The 23961-nt window shown below is 39.9% G+C and overlaps 1 protein-coding gene across 5 annotated transcripts in view; it reads left to right on the top strand.

The window, feature by feature from the left end:
- MALT1 (MALT1 paracaspase) overlaps positions 1-20192 on the top strand; it is a 32730-nt gene extending 12538 nt beyond the window's left edge. The window contains exons 7-17 of one of the 5 annotated variants that reach the window (XM_074932164.1): positions 631-663; positions 2287-2313; positions 3433-3465; positions 5220-5423; positions 9758-9935; positions 11272-11346; positions 12415-12542; positions 13531-13680; positions 15086-15243; positions 16117-16242; positions 16989-20192. In XM_074932164.1, coding sequence (XP_074788265.1) covers positions 631-663; positions 2287-2313; positions 3433-3465; positions 5220-5423; positions 9758-9935; positions 11272-11346; positions 12415-12542; positions 13531-13680; positions 15086-15243; positions 16117-16242; positions 16989-17444 — 1568 coding nt within the window. In that variant the 3' untranslated portion in view covers positions 17445-20192. Of the gene's footprint in view, positions 1-630; positions 664-2286; positions 2314-3429; positions 3466-5219; positions 5424-9757; positions 9936-11271; positions 11347-12414; positions 12543-13530; positions 13681-15085; positions 15244-16116; positions 16243-16988 lie in introns of all 5 variants that reach the window. The other 4 variants (XM_074932163.1, XM_074932166.1, XM_074932165.1 and 1 more) reach the window with 4 other exon arrangements.
- The last annotated feature ends 3769 nt before the right edge of the window (positions 20193-23961 follow it).

The raw sequence follows: 23961 nt of genomic DNA, 5'->3' as shown, positions 1-23961 counted from the left end.
ATGCCTTCTGTATTTTGAGTTTATCCATTTGTTAAAATAGTTGTGCTCGCTTGCAGCTAATGGAATTTTAGAGCTTTGTCAGTTATAAAGTGCTTTGGGTTTTTTTGGTAACCAGCATAGAAATGCTACCACTTTTTGGCATTGCTAACATATACATAACTTGTCAGCAGGTTGCAAGCTGATTTCTTTGGTTTTTGACAACTAAAAACCAGTTTAACCCATGTTGGTGATATGAACTGTGTTACGCTGAGTCCTTCAGCAATCAGGATAGGTGAGATTATTCATAGCAAGCAGAATAAATTAGTATAACAGTTTAGTGTGTGTGAATGTATTTGCAGTAGACTAAAGAGGAGAATATCTGTTTGTATAGCCTCCAGATCAATCTGGGAATACTGTTGTGTAATTCATATAAAAAGTTCTTTGCTATCCTAAGAAATATTATAGTTTAGTACTCCTGAGTTTTAGTAATAATTACTATACAGTGCTGTGGTCAGTGCTGATTTATACTGCTGTAAAATGAGCCAGGTTGCTGAGAAGCTTGGAAGTGACCTTTGTCTTCCACTTTGTGTGCTAACTCTCATAACTGAGAGCAATTGTCTTCCAATTTTTTTCCCCCCCTTAAAACACAAGGAAGGAAAGCTATGGCAGTGGAGTGCACAGAAGGTAAAGTAAATCTTTAGTTGTGAATCAATTTTTAAAACTTAATGATGGGCATGATGGATTCCTAAGTGTGTTTCTGAAAAGCATGTGTGGGTTAAGAGCTTCAGCCTTTTTAAACACACTGGTGTGTGGTGCAGTGTTCCTTCTGCATGTGTTTCTCTCTTCTTTGCCATAATACCATGATCTAGAGCACATGGGAGAAAAACTGAGCTGCTTTCTTCTGTGGTGTTCAAAGCTGTTTGGTTTTCACACTGTGTTTCTGTCCTGTGCTCACAGTTTCTGGTGAAATGTAAAGATCTTGAGATTTCTTTGGCTGGGCTGAGGAGGCAACATCCTTTCAAGAGGAGCTGCAGGTGTTTAGGAACCTGGGTGACCTTAGAGAGCTGGATAGAGCTGGTGCCGCTGTCAGCCCTGTGTCTGCAGGAGGTGTTTCCAGCAGCCTTATTAGGATGATTTCTGCTCTCCTTTGCAGTGTTGCAATGAGGAGGAAGTGTGTTGTGACCTTTAATGTTGATACTGTGCCTTGGTTATTGAGCATCTCAAAGTCTGTAATACATCATAGGGGATCCTATATAGAGATGTAAGGCTGCTCACAGCAGTGCCCCACCCCAGCTTACCTACCTACGGTGGAGAAAAAGAAAAAGCATTTGCCAGGTGCTCTACCCTGTTTTTTAATAGAATCATAGAATTTTCTTGGAATTAGAGTTCAACCAGAGCTGATGTTCCCCTTTAGCCCTTTTGTGAAAGGTTTGACAGTGGGGGGACCATGTGCTGTCACTCCCTGGAACATACAAGTGACACACGTTTTGGTGCCAGCTGCTTCCATGGCACAGCTGCTGAGACCGATCGGCTCTGGGCTGGGGGCGTCTGCATTGCCTGATGCAGTGCTCTGCAGAAACTGCCTACCTACCTGTAATCCAGCTGCCCTCTGGAGCAGGACGGGGTCTACCCCCAGCCCGCAGCTTGCTCTCCTGCAGCACTGTTCCTCTGCTGAGCCACAGAACACCCACAGCAGCGTCACCCTGGGGCTCTGCACTCTCCCACGTGGGCAGGTGACCCGCTTTTGTGGCTTCAGAGGCCTCCACTGCATGGAGCAGGCTGCTCTAGCAGGGGCTTCAGATTATTAATTTTCTTTTCCATAGTTTCCAGTGTTCTCAGAATAAATAGGTGAAACCTGCAGTAGCATAGAATGTTTGAAAATTGTATCTGAAGTCCTTCTGAATACCGGCAGCTTTACGTAGTGAGATCTCTTGCTCAGGATGTTGCTTTTTCAGCAGTCCTTCGAACATCTGTTTTTCAAATGGGTGGTTCTGATATCTGGGTTCTTACTCATTCAAGCTGCTTGCATGCCTGGGGGATTGAGGCGTAGTGTGATTTTCTCCCTTGCTATAATGCTGTCTAGCATAGCTTAGCATATTGATGTAGGATTTTCTCTTCTCTGCATGTGGAATGAACATACGAAAGGTTAGATTTACAGAAATGCAAAGCCAAAAGTATTTTAGAAAGGTCATTTGTTTTCTAATGTTCTACTTCTATTAGTAATGGTATGACATTTAATTATATATTAATAACAAATATTTTTGCTTCTTATTTAAACTATCATTTTATTGGTGTATTTCTTCACAGAAGATCTAAGTGATCTTCAAAAACCAGGTAAGTGATAAGTTTTGAAAAACTTTAATTTCACATCTTTTTGTGTTACAAATCACTGAAGTCCAGCTGGGTTGCAATAAATAGTTTACATTATTTGGATGTGTTTATAACTGGGGATTTAATAGGGGCAGATATGTTAAGAGCAGCACAGCTTTCTGGTTCCAATAAATTAACTTGAATATAGTAAGTCATAGGGTCGTTACTATCTTTGTAGTCCTGCAAAGCTGGTGTATTGTACCACATGTATACTTATATAAATATAGAAGGAATTATCTTCTGCTTTCTTGTTTGTGGCTTCTTTGGACTCTTAGTATGTTGCTGCTTTTTAGATGATTAAGGTGAAAAAGATGTAAGGTGTCTGGCTGTCACCCATGATATGTTGAATGGTACATTTCTTAAATTGATGTTGGAGTGAGCTGATGTGATTTGAGGCCTGATTGATGTCTGTTATAGAAACATAGATCTGGAGTAGTGCTCCATGAGGGATTATCCCTGATACAGTGTTCCCAAAATCTCAAATCACAAAGGTAATATTATTTCCTGGGTTAGACACCAAAGATATGTTTACTTTTGCCAAGACTTGGTGTTAGTCACTGAAGTGGTACTGTCATAAGATGTAATGTTACCCAGAGCATACTGCTGGTGTGTTGCTTACCCGTTCCTCTTGGCTCTACCATCCCTCAGTGAAGTACAAAATAAAAGAATTTTCACATGCAAATGGTCATTCCTGCAAGCATTTCCCATCTTGCATGTCTGCATTTCATTTGGAGAGGTTGAACTGTTCTGGATGTTACTGAAAATGCTGACGTGCAGTTTGTGAGATTCAAAATTATACTGTAAGCTTCTATTATTTCTTAACTTTTAGAACTAGTTATTCATATCCTATTAGGCTATGTTTGCTGGAAGAGGATGAAGGAGATCGTGTAAATGACAACAGAACACCCCAAAAGCCCACCAGAACCAAAAGAGAACACTTTTTTTTTGTCTTGAACTAGTACTATATTAGGCACAGCAGTACCGATAGACTATGGCTGTATGGGACACGCAGTTCATGTCCTGACACTGGCAGCTGTGGCTGAACTTACTGACAATCTGCTTTTTTCATCTTATTTCAAGCAGACCTACAAGAACAATCAAATCACAGACCTGTTGGTAAGTAGTTCCGTAGCTGTAATGAACATACGCATTTCATATCTAAGAAATAGATTTTGCTGCTTCTGAATATTGTTTCTTCCGCCACTGCTAGGGAAATAACTATACTGCATGCAAATCGCTGCAGGGAGGGAGACTTCTGTCTGGTTTTATAGTCCTTTATAATGCTTGCATGCCCTTTCAGTAAACTGTGGTGAGGGCACCAGTATTTTTAGTGACTCAGTGAAGCATCTACAACTTCTCATCTGGTTCAGTTTACTGTCTCAGATTCCTCTGGCCGCAGCCTTCGCCAGTGTGTTACTCCATCGCTTTGAATGACAGTCGGAGGTAGCGGTATTGCGATGATGCGATAAAAAGGATCGGTAGCCTGTCTGCTAAGGGTGTGCTGCCTCTGCGAGCTCAGCTCTTCCTGTGCACAGTCTGCAGATGCTTTGAGCCTGAGCTGAAGCTCACAGAGATAGATGGATGGCATATATGTGCTATGAAGAGTCATTGCTGGGGCTTTTTAGTCATGTTCTTAAATTTGCCTGGTAGACTTCGCTGTGGTCAGGCATGTTGTCTTGTCGATGCTGCTGGTCTCTATCAAAATTCTACCACTCTTTCAGGTTCATCAGTGTGAGAGGGAGTGTAAGTGCTCCTCAGTCCTGAAAAGCCACTGTCACTCAGTTTCTGTTGTTCAAAATAGTTTACACTGTTCAAGACTTTGGAGGTTTTCCAGCTGCAAAAATGTTGAAAACCTCTAGTTTGAAGGAGGTGAAATGTTAGACATTGAGGCTACAGACAGAGATTTTCTTCTGGGTCTAGCAGTGCAGGGTTACTGACTCTGAAGCAGGTTTGGGGTGTTCACATGACCTCGCTTGCCACCAGAGCTGTGGGACAATAATTTCTGTTGGAGAGAAGTATAACAAACCAGGGAGGAAATGCCTTGATTAGAGTAAGTGCCTTTCTGTGATTTAGTGTGCAATTTGGGGGTAAAAATCCAGCTAGTGGTCTCTAAAGTGTTTCAGTTAATGTGACTTTTTTCTGCTTTTGTTACTGCTTTGTTTTACTTAGGACAATTACTTTGGGCTTTATTAAAATCAAGATGAACATATCTCAAACTATAAGAATATCAGTAGACTTCTCTCTGAATTTTGTAAATTTGTCATATCTTTGTATAATTGTTTTTAACCAGAGCAACAGTAAAAAGAAACCTCAATGAACAGAAAAAAGACTTCTGACCCATAAAAGTTTCCCCCTAAATGTACTGTGTTTTTTTGAGAGATGGGACACAGGAGATGGAGATGTGAAAGTGGTCTTTTGTGTGTGGTAGAGTTTTGTTTGCTTTTTAAGAAGCATAAGAAAATTTGAGGTTTTTGGGGAAGTACACTGGCCGTAGCTTTGGCAACTTGCCATAAGAATTTTCATGTTTATTAAATTTCCTCTTGCATGGGGGAATTTCATAGTTGTCTGTGCTTTCTGAAAAGTGGAGGAAATGGGAGATGGTGTTAGTGACTCACTTCTTGACTGATTATCCAGTCTGAGATGTGTCAGAGCTCAGGTACATTGACTGTCAGACCCTGCTGAAATGGTTTTTTGGATGAGGAGAGAGTTGAGCTGTATTGTTGATGTAGGATGACTTAAAATCATATTAAATATTGTGCCTGAAGTGAGATTGGATGCTATTTTCACTTTGGAAGAAATTAAATTTAAAGGTATTGAACCTGTGAAATGTATGAACATGATGTTGTTTTTTTTTTCCTCTGCCTTTGCAGCAACAGACAAGGTGGCTCTGTTAATAGGAAATATGAGCTACTGGAATCACCCCCAGCTCAAGGCTCCAATGGTAGATGTCTATGAATTGACCAATTTGCTAAGACAGATGGATTTCAAAGTTGTTTCTTTGCTGGATCTTACTGAGTCTGAGATGCGAAATGCTGTGGATGAATTTTTACTTCTCCTGGACAAAGGAGTATATGGTAAGAACATGTGATATCCCTTCTGAAGTAGTTAAGTTTTGTGATGGATCAAGGACACAAACCTCTGGTATATACCTCTGCCAGCTCACTGTCTGTGACAGCAAAACAGACTTCATGGTAAATAGCATGTATGTAGAATGGGAAAAGTAAGTTAAAAACAGCCACCAACATATCCTTTGACTTTGGTTAAAATGTTATTGTTTCTTTATTCTTAGAACAGATAAAATGTTTGAACTTTTTTCTTTAACTGCACTGAAAACTGCAGTGCAGTTTTTTGTTCGATAGTACTGATGTGTTTCCTAAAAGCTGCTGCATCTGTACAGCACATTTGAGAACGTGCTCCACAGGAGATGCACGTTTGTACAAAGAAGTCATTAGCAGTAGTCTGTAAGTAGCCTTTTGAGAGAGCAAGAATAGTCTGTTGTGTTGCCTGTATTGGTGTATGATGGAAACGAGCTGGTAGCGGAGCAGTTGAAAACTGTAACTGCAGTATACAAGACTACATGGAGTCTTGGGCAGCAATCATTTTTTTTGCCTGTAATAGAATATTAATAATAATTTTAAGCTTTCCTCCACATGCTACACAGGAGGTGCCTTTTCCTGGGATAATGACTAACCAATGGGGTCTGGTTGGTATGCATTGCTACTGCTGATGGACATTGATTGTTAGATGGTTGCTCATGTACCAGGATTCCTTGTCTTGTATAAACTTGATTTTGAGGGACGAAGCACAAGGCAGAACTGGTGGCTCCACTAGCTGGGGGAGAGCATGGTGGAGTTGATGCACAGAGCAAAAACCTTCATGTCCTGCATGGAAAAGGCCTAGAATGACCTGGCTTGGAGTATAAGACAAGTTATTCTGTGGGCTTTGAGGAGTTTGTTGCTGATTGCCGCTATTTTTGTCATTTTTCTAAAAGCTAAGATTGCACGAATGACTCCAGAAATTATTTAGGACAAATAGTTGTCTCAACATCTGCCTGTTGTCCTGTTTAAATTGCAGAATTTCTATAGTGAAATCCACCTGAGAAAACATTATTTGATTCTCTTGGAACACAAGGTCAGATGATTTCTTAGCATGACTTTTTCTAATGGTGTGTTACCTGATGCTCTGTCTGTGCAGAACTGGCTGATCTGACATTTGGGCATTTGTCAGAGGCAAAACTTGCATGACATGAGGACTAATTATGGCAGTAAAGTTTAGCAGACTTTCTGATAGCAGTTTTCTTTTTTTGTTCCCTGGGAAGTAGACATGCTTATGCATTTGAGGGAGCTTTTAGATTCTTGTGCCTTCACAATTTTTTTTCTGTAATTTTTGACACGAATTTAGAAAATAAAGTACTCGGAGGCTTTAATGAGATTCTCACCAGCACATATGAAAGCTCTTAGAAAGCATATTTTTGCCGTTGTATTTTCTAAAAGGTAAGCAGAGCATTCTTTCAGTAGTGTTTGGCAATAACTATTTCAGTTTAAGCGGTCACTGTTCTTTCTGGATAGTGGCTATTAATGGCTTTAAGCATATAAAAGATGCTGTCAGTACACAAATAGATAATGATTTGTTGTATTTTTACTGGGCATAGCTCCAGATAGAAGAGGCACAGTGGCTACTTCTGTTTAGTCCTTGTTACACACATTGGTGATGCTTAATACAACATTGTGTAGTTCTTGCTCACTGCTAGGAAAGTGGCATTCAGATACTGTTCCTTAAGAGCAAAAAATGGACTATGATTGTCTCCTCTAATACCTTAGTTCATGTTGTTCTAAATGTGGGGTGGAGCTAACACTGTATTCCACAAAGGGTAAAAGCATAGACCCCTATGTTTTAAAGGCTAAAAGTGGTTAAGCTGCTTGCTTTTTTTAAAAAAAAGCGAGAGAGGCAGATACCACTTAAACGCTGACGTCTGTGAGGAACTTGAGCCTACTTAAAATTGTTGTGTCAAAGTGTCTAATGAGGCTCTCCAAACATGTTTACTCTGCTTACGCTGGGAAGGCAGAGATTTATTTCTGATCTTGAGCTCAACATATTAACTGTTTCAGGTACTCATCAAATAAGCATAGCACAGTCAACTGCCAAAGATATAAAAGAAATGTAGTTGGCATGTCTGAGATTTCTATTCATTGAGGAAATACTCTGATAAATTGTGCTTTACGTTAGAGGCTTGTTTCCTTTAGTCAGTCCAGTTACTTAGATCTAACATACACTCAGATATAAAATCTCAAATATACCCTTGATTTAGGTCCAGATCCAAACTCTGGAAATCGGTTTTACAAATTTCCTTTTAACTTAGGACTTGACATGGAGTCATGCACTTGGCGTTTAATTTTATGTCCCTTGAAACTACCTGGTCTCAAGCAACCATTGGAATCTTATAAATACCCCAGTAGTACCTTTACTTGTTTAGGTTTTTAATCATACCCTATAAATTCGGTACCCTTTATAGATCTAATTTAATAAAGCTGTTGCTGTTTTCCAACACTGGCAGATGAATTACCATCAGGCTCTGTTTAAGTGAAACCTTGCATCCTGGAGTTTACCTTGTATGCACTTGCTGGCTGCTTATCCAGGCTGTGTGTGTTTCCCATAAAAAGAAATTAAGCACTGTTGATTGAATGGAGCAGTTTGCAAGGTCTTGGCATAGTTGTTAATGACTTGAGAGCTTACAAGTAAAGTAGAACTGAAGGCTTCATTTGAAGGGCTACAGTTACATCTTGGTATTCTTCACAAAAAATGCAGGTCTGTGCGAGAGAAGTATTTCCATTTGTTGTAGCTATCCGTAATGAAAAGGTAAAAACATCTAGCATACATTCCTACACAAGCTGATTTCAGTATGTTAGGGTAAGGCTTACTTTGTCTCTTCTGAAAATTCAAGTTTTGTAGTGACATAAATTTCACAGGTACTTTTTAGTAAGACTACAACAGAAGACAGCATCTCCAGTTGGCATAAATTGTCATATTTCTGTTTGCTTTTATTCAGCTGCAGCACTACAGATAGTAGTTGAAGATGTGACCCATAGACTACTTTGTGTAGATAAATAAAAATTATTTTTAAAAGATGGAACTAGCTGTAGATAAGCAAAACCAGTGCTGGGAACAGACAATAGGAAAACTCCACTTAATCATAGAAGTTTCTGGTAACTGCATTTTCTGGCAGTGGAGGTTATTAGTGCTGAGATCATCCACTCTTACTACAAGTTGGTATGACTCCAATATTTGACATTTTTATTCATATAAGTAAAATCTAAGCCTTGGGTTGCAGTTCCTTTTTTTCAGGATTAAGAAAAGCTTTTTAAAATTCTGTTATGTGTTCTTTATACAAAACTATTGCGTGCTTTATTGAAGATTTTAAATCTTAATGTAGACTGTTATGTCTACACATGAGGGAGATGATTGTAGGATAATCTTTTGTGTCTAGGTAAGCATGCAAAGAATTTGTTTGTGTAGTAGACCCACAAGAGACATGAGCCCATAACTGTAAAGAGATGTAGATGCAATCAGCTACAAATGAGTTGTTGGTGGTTTGGTAATGGGAATGGCTCTGGCATTCTACCAAACATGATCACAGAATAATCTTTTTTTTCCCCTCAAACTGTAAAAATATTTATTATCCTTCCCTATAAAAATGACAAATGGAGAAACTGACTGTACAGAAGAAACAGCAAAACTAAAAGCTTGCAAAATGCTCTCATAGTGCAAGTGAGGTTTTTCTCTATATTTTTTGTAGTTAAAGTACTTCTAAAATTGCCAATGATTAATGATAAGTTAAAAACCCAAGAATTGAAGGAGAATAATTTCAAGGATGACATCATCTCTCATTTAAAAAACCCAAAAGATCCATCCAACTGTTCAGCGTTGTGTTTTTATCTGTAAAATCTGCACTGACTCACTGCTACTCAAAGCTTTGTAATTGCACGGGTGGAGAAGATGTTTTGCAGCTGGCACATTTCCTTGTTCATGTCAGTGAGTCTTATATCATACATAACGGATTATTTCTGTTAGAGGTCTAAACTCAGAACATTTTAAGAGTATTTAACTTGTGTGTTTGATGCAAATATCTAATTGTATTGCATGGGTGTTTTGGGTTTTTTTGAATTTGTTGTGCCTGTGTGTTGGGAAGTTGATGTTAATGTGGTTGCCCTCGGCCTGCCCTTCCTTCCTGTATTAACAGAGGTGTATTGATATTAAAAAACCTGCTTGGAGTAGCATGAATGATCTTAATCTCCCACAGACATGTAGTGTGGACATAGTGCATGAAGTTTTTGACCATGCTAAAGTTTGTAGAAATGTTCCACTGTACTTTTGAACTGTGTTTTCAGTCACGTGTATTTTGAACTCTCAGGTTTGTTGTACTATGCTGGCCATGGCTACGAAAACTATGGAAACAGTTTCATGGTTCCTATTGATGCTCCAAATCCCTACCGGTCCGCAAACTGTCTGTGTGTGCAGAACATCCTCAAATTAATGCAGGAAAAAGAGACAGGACTTAATGTATTCCTGCTGGATATGTGTCGGAAAAGGTATAATTTCATCATTCCTGAATAGTGAGGTCTGACATTAGAAGTTGGAGGGATGTTTTTGCTTCACCATAAAGGGAAAGGGTATAATTACTGTAGTTTTGGGAACCAACTGTGAAGTTCAGTCTATTCACTACAGCAACAGATTAAAACTGAGCCTGTTTTTAAAAATTGAACAAATAGAACTGAACAGCCACTTTGAGAGAATAGCAAGGGATCTTGAGAGAAAGCCAGACTTCATGCTGAGGAGAAATCTTTAGTCTAGGCTGAGAATTCACTGTACTGAAAGTTCATAGTTCTGAGAATTTACAGCCTGCACCCGAATGCTTTTAAGGTCAATAGGATTCATTCATAGACTTACTTTGCCTTCGGCCTTGGGTGGAAATGTGAAGCCAGTGATTAGACTTTCTGTTTCCATGGGTAGATACTTGCCTCTTGATTTCAGTGACATTTATTTATTTGTTTTGGTGGTTGTTTAAAAGTTAAAGCATCAGTCTTACTAGATAAAAGTGAAATTATGCATCTTAAGAAAAATTACCCTTTCCCCTTGCATCATTAACCATCTTCATCATTATGGGGAGGAAACAGAATCTGTATGATCAAAGGCATGTTAATTTGACTGAAGGGCTCACTTTAGAACTCTTCAGAAGCATGGATTTTGTGGACTGCTTTTATGCTGGGGATGTTGTATCTTTCTTTAGAGCTTAAAAATCAACTGGTTTATTAGTACTTTGTTTAGAAAAATCCATTTTATTTCCATAAGATGCTACTATGCCCAATTGAACTTGCACTTGAAGTCAGCTCTTCAGTCAGCACTTCTGAAAATTGGTCTCTGAGGAATGTTTCATAATAGGAAACTGCCGGTGCTTTAGTGTTTGTAGAGCCTCTGAACTTCACTGTTAATGAAATGCCAATGACCCAATTCAGCTTCACAATCTGCTGTCCAAATAGAAAGTACGGCTGCATGAGCCTCATGTTAACTATGCAGAGACCATGTTTTGGAAGAAAAAAACCAAAACCCATATCATTTTTGTTATAACCTGAAATGACTAGTTATCAGAAATTATTTTTGAAGAGATTGTAGCCAGACTCTATATTGGTTAATCCATCTGGGTAATGTGTGGTATCTGACTGTGTCTTTACAGTGTCCTCATGAAGACTGTTGGTGATGCTCATCTTTGTCTTTGAGCAGTCAGGGTTCATTCCAGAATTATAGGAGAGGGAAAAATTACTGTTTCTGAACTATTCTGTTCTGGTGTTTTGAACAGCTGTACAGTTTGTTACCATTATTAGTCCTCAAGTTATTGTTTTACTTTTTTTGTGTTTCCGTTTATTGCAGAAATGAATATGATGACACAATTCTTATCTTGGATGCTCTGAAGGTTACGGCCAACATTGTTTTTGGATATGCAACGTAAGGAAATCTTTCTCCTGCTGTGCCACAGAGGTTTTGAAGCCAGAAGTGACCACTGAGATTGTATAGCTAATCTTTTACAGAAAAATACTAACTGTGGTGTTAAAAGACCAGCAATTTATATCCATACCTGTGTCCTCAAACTATCTTTTTTACTTTGCTATTTGAATCATTCCACAGTCTGACTGACTGTGGTTGTGCATATGTGGTGATTCCCAGTATTTAATGTTCACAGTCAGGTACAGGGTAACAGCAGTGAGGGGACTGCATTCAGCAAACCAGAAACCTGCTGGACAGTGTTCCTGATCTCTTTCCAGTGGTTACTTGTAGGAGTGCTCTACTCATCGAAGTATTATTTGAGATGAAAAAAAAAAAAAAATGAAAAGAGCAGATTTTGCCCTCAGACCCATAATGTTCTTTTTCTTTGTGCTGATGGGGAAAGGGGAGTTATGTCCTGTGTGTTCCTAACTACTTACTGCACTGTGAGCTTGTGCAGAAGGTCATGTGCTGTGGAGCAGTTGATGAACTGTAACTTATGTGCTGCACTCTCTTCAGTCATGTCTCCTCTGGTAATGCAAGTTAAGTTTCTAGAAAAAAATGCACTAGAAATATAAATGAATGAATTGTTGGAGGAGTAACATGTAGATTGGCCCCTGTGTTTCTTATTCTAGCTGTAAAGAATAAAGTTACCACTGCAGTTGAAACTGTTTGAAGAGGTTACTTAAGCAGAAAGCTAAATAACCTCTTTCTGTCAGTTTTCAAGTCAAGCTGTTGAATAGAAGTACTCAAGAGCTTTAATGACATCTTCTGTGAGAAATTTAAGCTGCTCATATAAGCAGTTTGACATGAGCCCTGGTCTGTGGCTTGATTGTAAGTGAAATCTTGCCAGTTTGAGTTGCTTGCAAATGAACATGAAGAGCAGCTTGGCCTTAGACACAACCTGGTTTTCAGATTGTAGGGTTTCTTTCCCCCATTCCCAGCATAACTCTACTTCTTTTGTCCTCATGTTGATCTTAATCATGCAGATGTTTTGGTGTTTTTCCTTGCCTGATTTTGGTGATCTCATAGGTGCCAAGGAGCAGAAGCTTTTGAGATTCAGCAGTCAGGGTTGGCCAATGGAATCTTCATGAAGTTCTTGAAGGACCGTTTGTTAGAAGACAAGAAGATTACTGTTCTGCTTGATGAGGTTGCAGAAGGTGAACTCCAGCTTACTGCACTAGCAGTCTTCTCAGCCTGCATTGCTAAAAACTTATTTGCTTAAACATCGTTCTTCTGGTGAATGTGTTACACTACTTTAAGCTCTTTCTTGTTGCATTTTGTTGAAATAGCAGCTTTCATCAAGAGTCAGGTGCTACTGGGCAGCATATTAACAAAGGACATGATATTCTTAAGGATTTTGAGCTTCTTTAATAATGATCAATTTAATACTCTCCTTTTTAGTGAACCTTATTCATTCTGAGTGTATTCCTGCATAGAGCTTTGAGTTGTCCATCCACAAAAATTACTCTTCTGTCTTGTCAGCTGCTAGTGGTAGTCCAATCATTTCCATGTTAATTTAAACAATTAACTGAGTTCTACCTACCTCAGAGTACTGTAGTGATGATAATTATTTGCTCTCTATCAAAGGGTGTAAGTGCCCTATAAAGGGCAATCCACTGTAGCAATATGCCTGATATTGTTATGTCTTTTATAAGAAGTGCTAAAATGAAAATTATTGAGGGAAAATTTATTGCTTCTGTGCAAGCATTTGCTCAAAATACAGAATAGATACAGACATTAGCAAAGAGCTGTCTGTGTAAGGCTGCTTTTTGTAGGTAAAGTAAGTAATCAGCCAAGTTCTGCTGTGGTTTCCAGTGTACTTGGTGCAACTGCAGGTCTCAATTTTGCTCAGTCTGTCTTTTGACAGGAATCCAAAAAACAGAAAAAAAAAAAATCCAAGAGCATCCTAAATGCACAGTAAAGTTCTGCTACCAACAGGATTCTCTGCAGGCCTCTGGCGTGCTGTTTTAGCCTTAAGTGAATGAATAGCTGAGCAATGAATACTTTTCAAACTACAAGATTTACGGATATGCTGACACCTGACGTGACCATAGCAACCACACAGCATTGCAGTGATGTACTTAATTTAGTTAGAATTTCAGCAGCATTGATTTTTGAAAGAAACTGTATGCATCTTATTTTTAGATATGGGCAAGTGTCACCTTACCAAAGGCAAGCAAGCTTTGGAGATCCGCAGCAGTTTGTCTGAGAAAAGGGCATTAACTGATCCCGTTCAACAAACCACATCTTCTGCAGAGTCTCTGGCACGGAACCTGCAGTGGGCCAAAGCTCACGGTACAGTACAGACTACGTTTAGATGATCCTGCTGGCGCGATGGCAAAAATCAGAGGATGCACTTCCTTAATAATGTCTAATCTGTGGGTTGTGACATGGAATGGAAATGGAAGAATTCAAGTTCATGTCTGTGTTTTCATTAGTATGTTCAAATGTTAGTGTTGGGGTTTACCTCTACGTGAGGTTGTAATGAACAAGGTGACGTGTAGAACTCGGGATGAGTAGGTATGTTTAAGACCACTCAAACACTGTAGGGGAGACTTAGGTGATACCTGTCTCCTGGGAAAATCTCCAGTAGTCTGTGTCTAACAATGACACTTTTAAGACATCATTAATGTCAGTCATCGCCTGAGGTGGCCGGGTGAACCGTGTGGTAGAAGTGCACGATGAAGAGGAGTTTTCAATGTATGCAACTAAGAAAACTAAGGGTGAGGTCATGCCAGGCTTTCTAGACTTATTTTAAGAAGGGCAGTGAGGTTTAAGACCTTTTAATCTTTTTCACCTAAACATGTTGGAGTACATTTTAAAATTTTTTTGTCAGATTGGGCAGAGTCAGGGGTGGCATTTTTAAGACAACTAGTCATGTAGGCAGACTCTTTTCACAGATGAAGATTTTTATTTGTGAAATGAAGCCCTTAATCCTTGTTTGTTAAATGATTGAAATGCAAAACAAAAATGATTAAGACATAATGTTATTTTATGGTTTATTTGTTTTAAGCTGTGCATAGAAGAGAATGTGTTTGGAATTTGGGGAGAGAATAACCTTTATATTTGTATAAAGGTATGTCTATGGTAAATGCTAAATAATCCACTTCCAGTGGGAGTAGAAAAATCAATACAAAGTGTACAGGCACAGAATGATGTCACTGACCCTTGAGCACTTTCAGGTATATTCCTATGGACTGAGAAAGAACCAAAAGAACCAAAACCAGAAGAAAAATCCTATGTGCTGGGCTTTGTGAATGTGAAAGGAAAACAATGAACCTGAAGCTTGTTCTGCTGTCTCGTTCAGAGGTTCTTACAATGCTACAGCTGTGTGTCTGTATTGGATATTGACTGTATTAAACTTACTGGTTTGATTACAGATATGTAAAGGTATTCTTGGGTCAGTAAGCTATATCCTAGTTACAATAAACATTGCCTTTGCACAGAGTGGAAGGAAACCTGCGAAGCAGAAGTAGAGTCAGCTCTCTGTCAGTGTCTGCCAGTTACCGTGTGATACTAGTAGTGTTGCTGCCTGGTTAGCTTCTAACCTGGTTTGCTTCACTGTAAATCTGTACGTGATAGATAGGAGGAGGGTAGGAGGAAGAGGCCTGTATCTTTTAAAACTTTTAAATTTAAAAACATAGAAAATACATATGTTAAGTTTTATTTAGAATGTAATGATGTATTTTTTTATTTGCAGAGCTTCCAGAAAGTATGTATCTTGAATTCAGATGTGGTGTTCAGATTCAGTTGGGGTTTGCAGCTGAGTTTTCCAACGTCATGATAATCTACACACGAATAGTAAAGAAGCCACCTGAAATAGTAGTTTGCAGAGCCTACGTTACAGACTTCGCACTCGTAAGTGCTTCCCATTGGTGTCTTGGTGATTCCCCTCCACTGAAGTTGAATATTGTCTCTTCTGTCCATGTCAGACTGCATCATTTGTAATAAAATGGGTCTCATCTGTTGAAACCAGGTGCTCAATTTTTTTAATGCATAATTTTAATATATATTAAAAAACCAGTAAAATTAATCTCAGGTCATCTTTTTCAAAGTCTCCTTTGTTTTTCATTGTCTAATATCAAGTATTTTATTTAATTAAAGTTAAACGTCAGTAGGTCCTATGTGAGCTGAGGACACCTCACACAGGACATACACCTTGCAGGACAAGATTTCTTTAGGTTTTAGTTATACAGTCCTTTGCACCTGGGTGATCCTGTCCAGTTTCATTGATGTTTCTCAGCTGATCACAGTAAAGTAAAGGATAAAAGTAAAACAGAAAGCCCCTTGGGGCGAAAACACCTTCTTTTTTGATGTCTGTGAAAGAGGACATGGGAGAGAACCTTTGTAGACAGAAAGAACAGGACACTTCTGATGCTTTATAAATAAAATATTTGCGTTAATGTGCATAATAAACAGGTGTATTTTTAGCCCACAGAATTAGTGTTATAGTGCTGTACTTAAAAATTAGGTTAAAAGAAAGCAACCCTGAAGCAAGCAGAGCAAGTTTGACAGGAACTGTCAGCAGAAGAGGGTAACCTGCTCAAATGTGTAACCCCTTCTGCCTGTGACTAACAGTGGTTTCAGCAGCTTTTGCAAGTAGTTCAGGATTGGTGTTTTCTTTCCTTTTAAGAAGAAAATGCTGACTTGATGAAAAGAAACACTGCTAACTATTTTATGATCTACAAATTCTGTACCTTTGATTAAGTTCTCATTTCTTTCTCGCAACAGGACCTGGATGTGGATCCTAAAGAGGCCAATAAAGGAACTCCTGAGGAAACCGGAAGCTATTTAGTATCGAAGGACCTTCCCAAACACTGCCTCTACACCAGGCTCAGCTCACTGCAAAAACTAAGGGTTAATATAATTATTCCTCACAAGTTTGTTTGGATAATTTAGATTAATTAGGTTGCTTTGCAGTTCTGTTGAGGTAGCTGTGTATTGTCTGCATAATAAGTAACACATTCTTTGGAGGGAAAAAATAGCTAGTAGCACAATTCGGTGACTTTAGGTTTTTAGCTGAAAAATAAAGGCCGGGAAATCAATGCATATGCAATCCTGATACCGTCATGCAAGGCACTTCATATTTTCTAGAACACTACTGAACTTTGACAAGGTAATTATTTTTGTGAAGGTCATTTTATTGCACAGTGTGGGGATGTTCCTGTGCTCTAGTACAAGAAGATTAAACCCGAAGCACAGCTGCATCTTGCAAAGTCATTAGCAGGAGGTGAAAATGTGGTGTACCATCTCTTTCCATTCCAACCTGTGCTCTTGGGCATGCAGTTTTTGAGAGGTTCTCACTTCACCATACTGTGGCACTGTTAGTTCATCTGTCTTTGTCGTGAACATCTGTGCTGGACATCATTTTGTGTCTCTTCTTCAGTGCTTTGTTAGCTGGTGTCAAACAAGTGCTTCTAGAAGTAAAGGCTGTTAGGTGAGCAAGTGTTAACCAGAGAGGTCCAGTAAACAAGTCTTGCCTGATATGTCTTTAGCTCCTGAAAAGGTTAGTCTCCTTCTCCAGTAGACTGTACCTCTTTTGTTTCATGTATTGTTTATTTGGGGAGGAAGTGTAACTTTTCTTCTTCCCCCCTCTCTTGCAGGAACACTTGATCTTCACTGTTTGCTTGCACTATGAGTATCCAGGAATAGAAGATACAATGGATGAAAGGAAGGAAGTTAATGTTGGGAAGCCCCTTATTGCTAAATTAGGCCTTCATCATGGATTCAGAAATAACAGCTGTCTCCAGACCTGTTGCATGACTGATAATTCTTTTCATAATCAAATAGAATCAAGTCCAGTGGCAACTAAATACTACATCCCTAGTCATTGCCCACCAAATTCCTGTCCAGACATTTACCATCCAAACCACATTTGCTCAAACAGCATCAGACAACCAGAGGTGTGTTCCTGCAATGGGATATTGACTTCACGACGTGAAGTACGGAGTTACTCATTCCCTGTGGAAAAGAGTAATGTACCAGTGGAGACCACTGATGATACCGTTGAACTGGAATTCCTTCTCTCTGACCACCTCAGATTCTCTGAGCAGCAGTAGCTGTGACTTATTCAGAACAGAGGAGAGTACCATCTCTGGTGGAGGGGACCTCCCACACTGCTTTTCCGTCTTCAGGAGTTTGGAGCCTTCAGGACAAAGGGATTTGGAGAGTCTAGAGATGGTACTGGGTATAAGGTTATGATGAAAATTTTTCAGATCCAAAGAGTTGAAACTGAACTGATAGAATTAAGAATGAAAAAGGCATGATTTTATTTTTTTTTCTCCTACCATTTGACATTTGATACAGGGAAAAACCTAAAATCCTCAGTTTCTTGTTCCATTCTCTGGCAGTCAAGCAGCCAACAAACAGAGGCAATCCTGTGTTTCTGGGAGGAAGCTGCCAGTCTCTGTTAGGGGATGAGTGCGTAAAAACCTGGCTCTGGTGTCAAAATTTCTCTTGAGGCAGCAAAGCCTTGGATCTTCCCAGCTGCTTCTCCAATACCTACTGGAGTTAACAGATTTACTGTAAATGTATTTTTCATAAATCTTCTGTTTTCAGAAAGGAAACCAGGATAAACATGTATAGCTGTCAGAGGGAAAAATGTTGACAGAATTAAGCAGAAAAATGAAGTTCCATGTCTTCTATGATTTAACATGATATTTAAAAATCCATTAGCCCCAAAGTGATGAATACACCTTTCTGTCTTCCATCTTTCAGTTTCAGTTGTTCAATATCCAGGGATTTCTTCTTGCATACTGCATTAAAATAAGGTTTTATGTGTTTGTATATGTTGTAACAGCCTCCTGTAAGATGACACATAACGTAAATGAACTGAGTAAAGAAGGAGCTTTTACAGAAGTGAAGATACTGTGTTAATATTCCTGTGTTAAGAATGTCTCCTTCAAGCCTCAGGTTTTTTTCCTTCCCCACGTATGTATTGGGCTCAGTCACTAACATTCCGGTCCCTTGGATGTAGCTTACAGCCAGTTTTGACCACATTCTCCTCATGATCAGATGTCCAGTGTCTGGCAGCAACTGACAGATGGATGAAGAGCTGTGCAAGGAAAACAAAACCTGAACCGAGCTAGTAGACAATATTATTGCTTTTTTATTCTTTATTGGGTTTTTTTGAGAGCTGCAAATCATCAAAGGGTGCAGAGTCACAGATTGTGACTCAGTGGTGGACTGTTCCTAAGAAAGTCTTTCTCTTCTGTAACACACTTAGGATTTTTGCTGGAAAGATGGTCTTTTCATGTTCTGGAAGAACACTAAATGGAAACATGAGGAAAAAGTTCCTGTTCATAGCAAGCAAAGTATTGCATAGGTAGTCGTGCAGTAAGACCTGCAGAAGACTGAAAACGAATGGGCAAGATGAGTGAAAACTTTGGGGTTCTTCAGGATGAAGTATGAGGATGGTGCTTCTGGACACCAGCCATTGCTAAAAACAAAACAAACCCTACTCAGTTGTTTTCCAGGCCAAATACTTATTAAAAAAAAATTTCTAAAAGTCTACCCTAAAACTGTGAAAATCCAAGATAAAGCTTCCAGCACCCACAAACTTATAAAAGATAAAGCAACTTTAAACTCACCTGCTGAAGGTGAGGGACACTGGCTTCCTGACACTTGCTGTCCAGCCCGGCGCGTGTGCGTTTGCTCGGGTTCAGCCATGGAGCTCACCTGGCTGCCAACGAGACACCAGAAGCAGGGGAGTCCTGAGGGCCTTCAGCCTCCGAACCCCAGAACCTCACGGACAGAGAGAGGCACCGGCACCTTCAGAAGACACATTGATCCCCTGCTGAAAGGCACACAAGCTACGTTCAGCTGGTGCTTTATTGCTTCCTTGGACAAAGAGAACAGATAGACCCAGCTTGGGCTAGCTGCCAGGATTTTTACACGATGCAAAATGTATTGATCTGTGTTCAGGAAAGGGCGGTTTTGCTCACCAAACTGTTTTGCGTATTCAGGTTGAATAGTTTGGTCCAAAAAAAGAACTTTTTTTTTAATGTTTGGTTTTGTTCCAAAATACTAAAGAATCTGTGACTTGCCTGAGTGTATCTGCAGACTAGTGTGAGAACACTGATGTTTTATTAGCTCTCTAAAAGTATTGCTGCTTGGAAAGCATGAAAATATTGGGGTGTGAGGTAACTAAAAGGAGTTTTCAGATACAGGTAGTAGCCTCTCCTGCCCTAGTAATACTTAAAATCAGTATTGCTTTAATAAAGATCCCTATCATGAAATTTTTTACTTTAGAGAAATTATTGTAATGCTTTTAACTGAGTAGGTAGCAAAAAATAAAGTAACTGGATCTCACTGATGTAGTGGGCAAACCAGTTTAAATCTTCAGTTGAGAATGCTGCCTTCTGGTGGGATGTGGTAGTCTTACAAGATGTTGGCTGGATGCTGAGGGAAGTGCTGTACGTGGCCATAACAAGTTTCAGATGGGAATGTTAATGCATCATTAACTAGATCTGTTGATCTTCAACTTCATCTGTGCTGAAAGGTGGATGTATGTACATGGATATTAATGTAGTTATTTCCAGAATGACAGCCATGCTTGAAGTAATCTGCAAATGAGCTCGAGTTTCTGATTTTCTCCCTTCTCCTGGAGGGTATTAAATAATGAAATATTTATTGATGAATGAGATGTACCCGTGCATTAACTATCCTGTGCAATTGACTTACGAATCAAAAATTATAGCTTGAGACATGGTCTGGTACTGTAATACTTAGCTAATACTTTGTTACAGTTTCTTTAATTTGTATAAAAGCTTTTTTCTGTTTCTTACTGTGTAATAAATTGTTCTCCACAAAACATCCTATCTATGCATATGTGATTGCTATATTGTTCTGCTCCTCACAGTTCAGAAAGCCCAAAACTTTATTTTAAAAAAGCATATAATTAAAAAAAAAATCCAACAAAAAAGAAGGGGAGATCTAAATCATGAGCTCAAGTTAAACATATCTGCATCCTGGGCCTGTACAGGTTTGTCAAACTATGGACTTCAAAGATATTTTTTTTTTAATAAGTTTGTATGCCTTCTACCTTCTGATATCCTGGTAATACTGCTGGCTAAACCGAAGTGTTCTTCACCATCGCTTTGCAAAGATACCCAAACAAGTGTCAGTGGTAGGTTGTCAGTTACCCTGGGAAATGTGGATAGAGAAAGAACCCAATTAGTAAACCGTAGAAGTTGTCCAGAGACAGGCAGGGGCCTCACTGACTGTTTGCTTGTCTGTTTGCAGGTGCACTCCTCCGTGGCACAGGAAGGGCTGGTGTGAGAGTAGCTGTTTCCTGGCGTGATTTATAACTAACGGTGTGCAGCCTGCTGGTGCCTTGCAGTGGAATATCGGGTCAGCGCTCCCTGGATTTTCTGCTGCTAGAGAGCTCCAAGGCATGCATGAGTTCCAAGTTTAGTACATGGCCCGATGGTACGCAGACTTTGTCAGCCTAGGTAGGAACTGATGAACCTTTGAGAACCTATACCCAAGATGCTTGAAATGTAACTTTACATGAACATGGTAGAGAACATTGCAGAACTGTAGGGATTGGAGAAGGACCTGTGCACATCATCTGACAGAACTCTACCTGTGGCAGTAGGGTCTGTGGAGGAAAACTTTATCATTCGAGCCCTCCTTAGAAAGGGAATGGTGATGGAGAGGCATTTTCTTACTGCATCGCCGCCTTTAGGAGCTGTTTTAACTTTCAGTTATTGGGCTTAAGGGTGAAATATTCTGGTTCTTAAGGGCAAGCTGCAAGAGGCGTCCATTTTCTATGGCCCATATCCAGTAAAGCACTTTAAAAGTTCAGCATGCATGAATTAAGCCAACACTTAAATCCCAGTGAAATCACTGGGATTAAAATACGTGACTAAACCTAGGCGTTTGTTAAAGCTCTCTTTGGCTTGTGATGCCCTTTTTGAACTGAAGCCTTGGGTTGTTTTTTTCCTGAAGTGCAATTGTTTGGGGATAATATTTATTTTTTGCTTGAAGTATCTGGTAGGCTAAGTTACGTTGCTGTTCTGCTTTATAGCTGTAGGTTTTTGCATAATTTACGTGTGTGTTAGTTGGTTTTGGATGTTGAATAGGTTAGGAAGAAAGGTTTTAAGGTAACTCAAGTAAGGTCAGGCTTCTCTGGCAAAGGAAGAGTTCACATGCTTCAGAAAGGCCAATACACTTCCATTTTCCTTCCCACACTGCAGTAAGGTGGGGCAACTGAAATACAAGAAACTATTGCTAATGCAGCATTAAACTTCTGAGAGTGATCTTATTTCTAGCAAGCGACAGGAATTGAGGAGCATGAGAGGCTTATAATGAAAGAGCCCTCCAAAACTGATGGTTTGGGATTAATTTGGTCTCTTGGTTTGGCATTTTGAGTTTCATGACCTTGGCCTTTGACTATGCTGGCTGTGCTCTCCTATCTGGGACTTAACATGGCACCAACTGCCACAGGCTTTGGTGAGCATCCTTGTGTGTTTCTGTGCTGTGGCAAACCACCAAGGGACATCCACACCGTTACAAGCAGTAAGACATTCGTGTTGTCCTGTATGAACATCTTTCTCTGCCAGTCCTCATTGTTTTCTGTCTTCTCCACTTTGTAGAAGTTCCATAGGGCAGACGACTTCTCCCTTGAGGTGTTTCTTGAATAGCACTCAAATCCTGATGCTGTCAGTAGGTTTAGGAGGAGGGATTTCGCAGTTCTGTGTGAGTCTGTCCGGGTGCACTGTTAACCACTTGTCACACCCTGGGGAACGTCAGAACAGCTGTTCCATCGTGAAGGCATCGAGAGCCAGAATATCATTTTAGAACTCAGGTTCACCCTGAGTAAGAAGCGTTAACTGACGTCATTCTCTGACCTGATTTTTGGCACAGCTGAGATCTGAAACCTTCTTGTAGCAGAGGTGGTATTGCTGGGTTGCACTATTTAACACCAGAGGTTACAGAAACCAGTGAACTTTGTACCTAATGTTGAGATTGTAGGAAGAGGATAGCCAGATACTCATGGGTAGAATTTTAATGCTCAGTCTAGTTCATCTAGTGCATTGACCTGATGGAGTTTTTCATGTTTTCTGTGCCCAGGATGAGACACTGTTATTTCTCTCAAAATGCAGCTGTTTGAATGGCGCTGGCTTTTGACTTGCTTGAGCCATTTCCTCTTGCAGTCCGGTCACTGTTCATTCTGGACTGGAGAAGAATCTTCCACAGAAATGGCAGGAGTGAACGTAGCTTGCGTATTACATAAAGCTCTGCAGCTACCTCCTCAGTAAAACAGCCTGTGATCTTGAGAGTCCTTACATGGTCTCTTTGGCTGCAGAAGACCGTCTGCGCTCTGTAAGTTTTCACTAAGAGATTTCAAGGCTGGTTTAGCTGTCTCTGTAGTCAATACTTTTGTTCATGCATCAACTACTCTTCGTCTTTCTGTCAGCTAATTAATAGCTTTGGCAGCTCTCACATACATTAAGCTTCAGGGGTATGTTTACTTTGGTGTATATTCCTGATTACGGTAAGCGCAATGCGTTTCAGTATTACTCCTTGCACAGAATTTTAATTCGGGCAGAGTAAGATCTCCTCACTTTTTGGAGCGTGGCATTTTGAGGTCCAAGGTGTTTGCTATGAATTGGAGATAGGTTTAGGCTGTCAGGTGTGGGAGGAAGGGCTGGGAATTTTGGGGGTTTGGTTTGTTGTGGTTTTTTTAAAGTTTGACCATCCTTTTAGTTTAGTAATTGCAGTAGTCTAGGAATAGAGTAAGAGCAGCTCCATGTTGTGGAAATTAAGCAGTTAAACTTGATTTCTGAGGTATCATTACTGCAATTTAGTCATACCAGGCTTATTTTAATAGCTAATAGAAAAAAATGCTGTCTCCCATCCTTGTTGCCACGCAGAGCGAGCATGAGGCCAGGATCTGTGGGGGAGTGTGTTACCACAGCGACCAGCCTCCGCACCTGCATCTGCAGCGGATGCAGGAGGAGGTAACTAGGACTTCCCCATCCGTTCTTTACATAGAACCATTTCAGTCATGTGCAAGCACCCTGCTTTCATTTTTCAAAGTCAACTGAAATTAGTATGAAAAGACTTCAACCTGTTAGGCAAATTATTTCCCTGCACATAAGATCAAACAGCTCTCAGATGTTTCCTGAGCTCTTGTATGACTTAATGTGGTGGTTAGGATTAATTTCACCTTTCTCCAGGTGGAGCAGCTCTGCTTTCTGACACCCTGTGAGAGGCTGTCTGCTGGGCACTCATGGTAGGACAGCACAGCTTACCCTGTGGAGGTGGGCACCTCCCGCTGTTCGGCTGCCCCTCTGCGGCAGAGCTGGCACTGGTCAGGTTCGTTCCCCTCAGAAGGGGCTGGTTTTCAGTGCTGTGCTTATTGAAAGTGCTCCCAGGACTTTTCTCTGTTCATGTCCTGTCTCTTCATGCCTGTCAGCTTTCTCCTTTCTTTTCCCTTCTGCTGAATGCCAGTAGTACCCATGATACCTGCCTCACAGGACCAGCTGAGGATTGGGCCAGAAATAGTTAAGAACTGCTTTGAGATTGTCAATGTACTACACTGGATATTTTTTTGGTCTGTAAGTCTTT

The sequence above is a fragment of the Athene noctua genome, chromosome Z, assembly GCF_965140245.1.
Source record: "Athene noctua chromosome Z, bAthNoc1.hap1.1, whole genome shotgun sequence".
NCBI lineage: Eukaryota > Metazoa > Chordata > Aves > Strigiformes > Strigidae > Athene > Athene noctua.
Note: the sequence above shows the minus strand (reverse complement) of the source record. Positions and strands in the feature narration are given on the sequence as shown.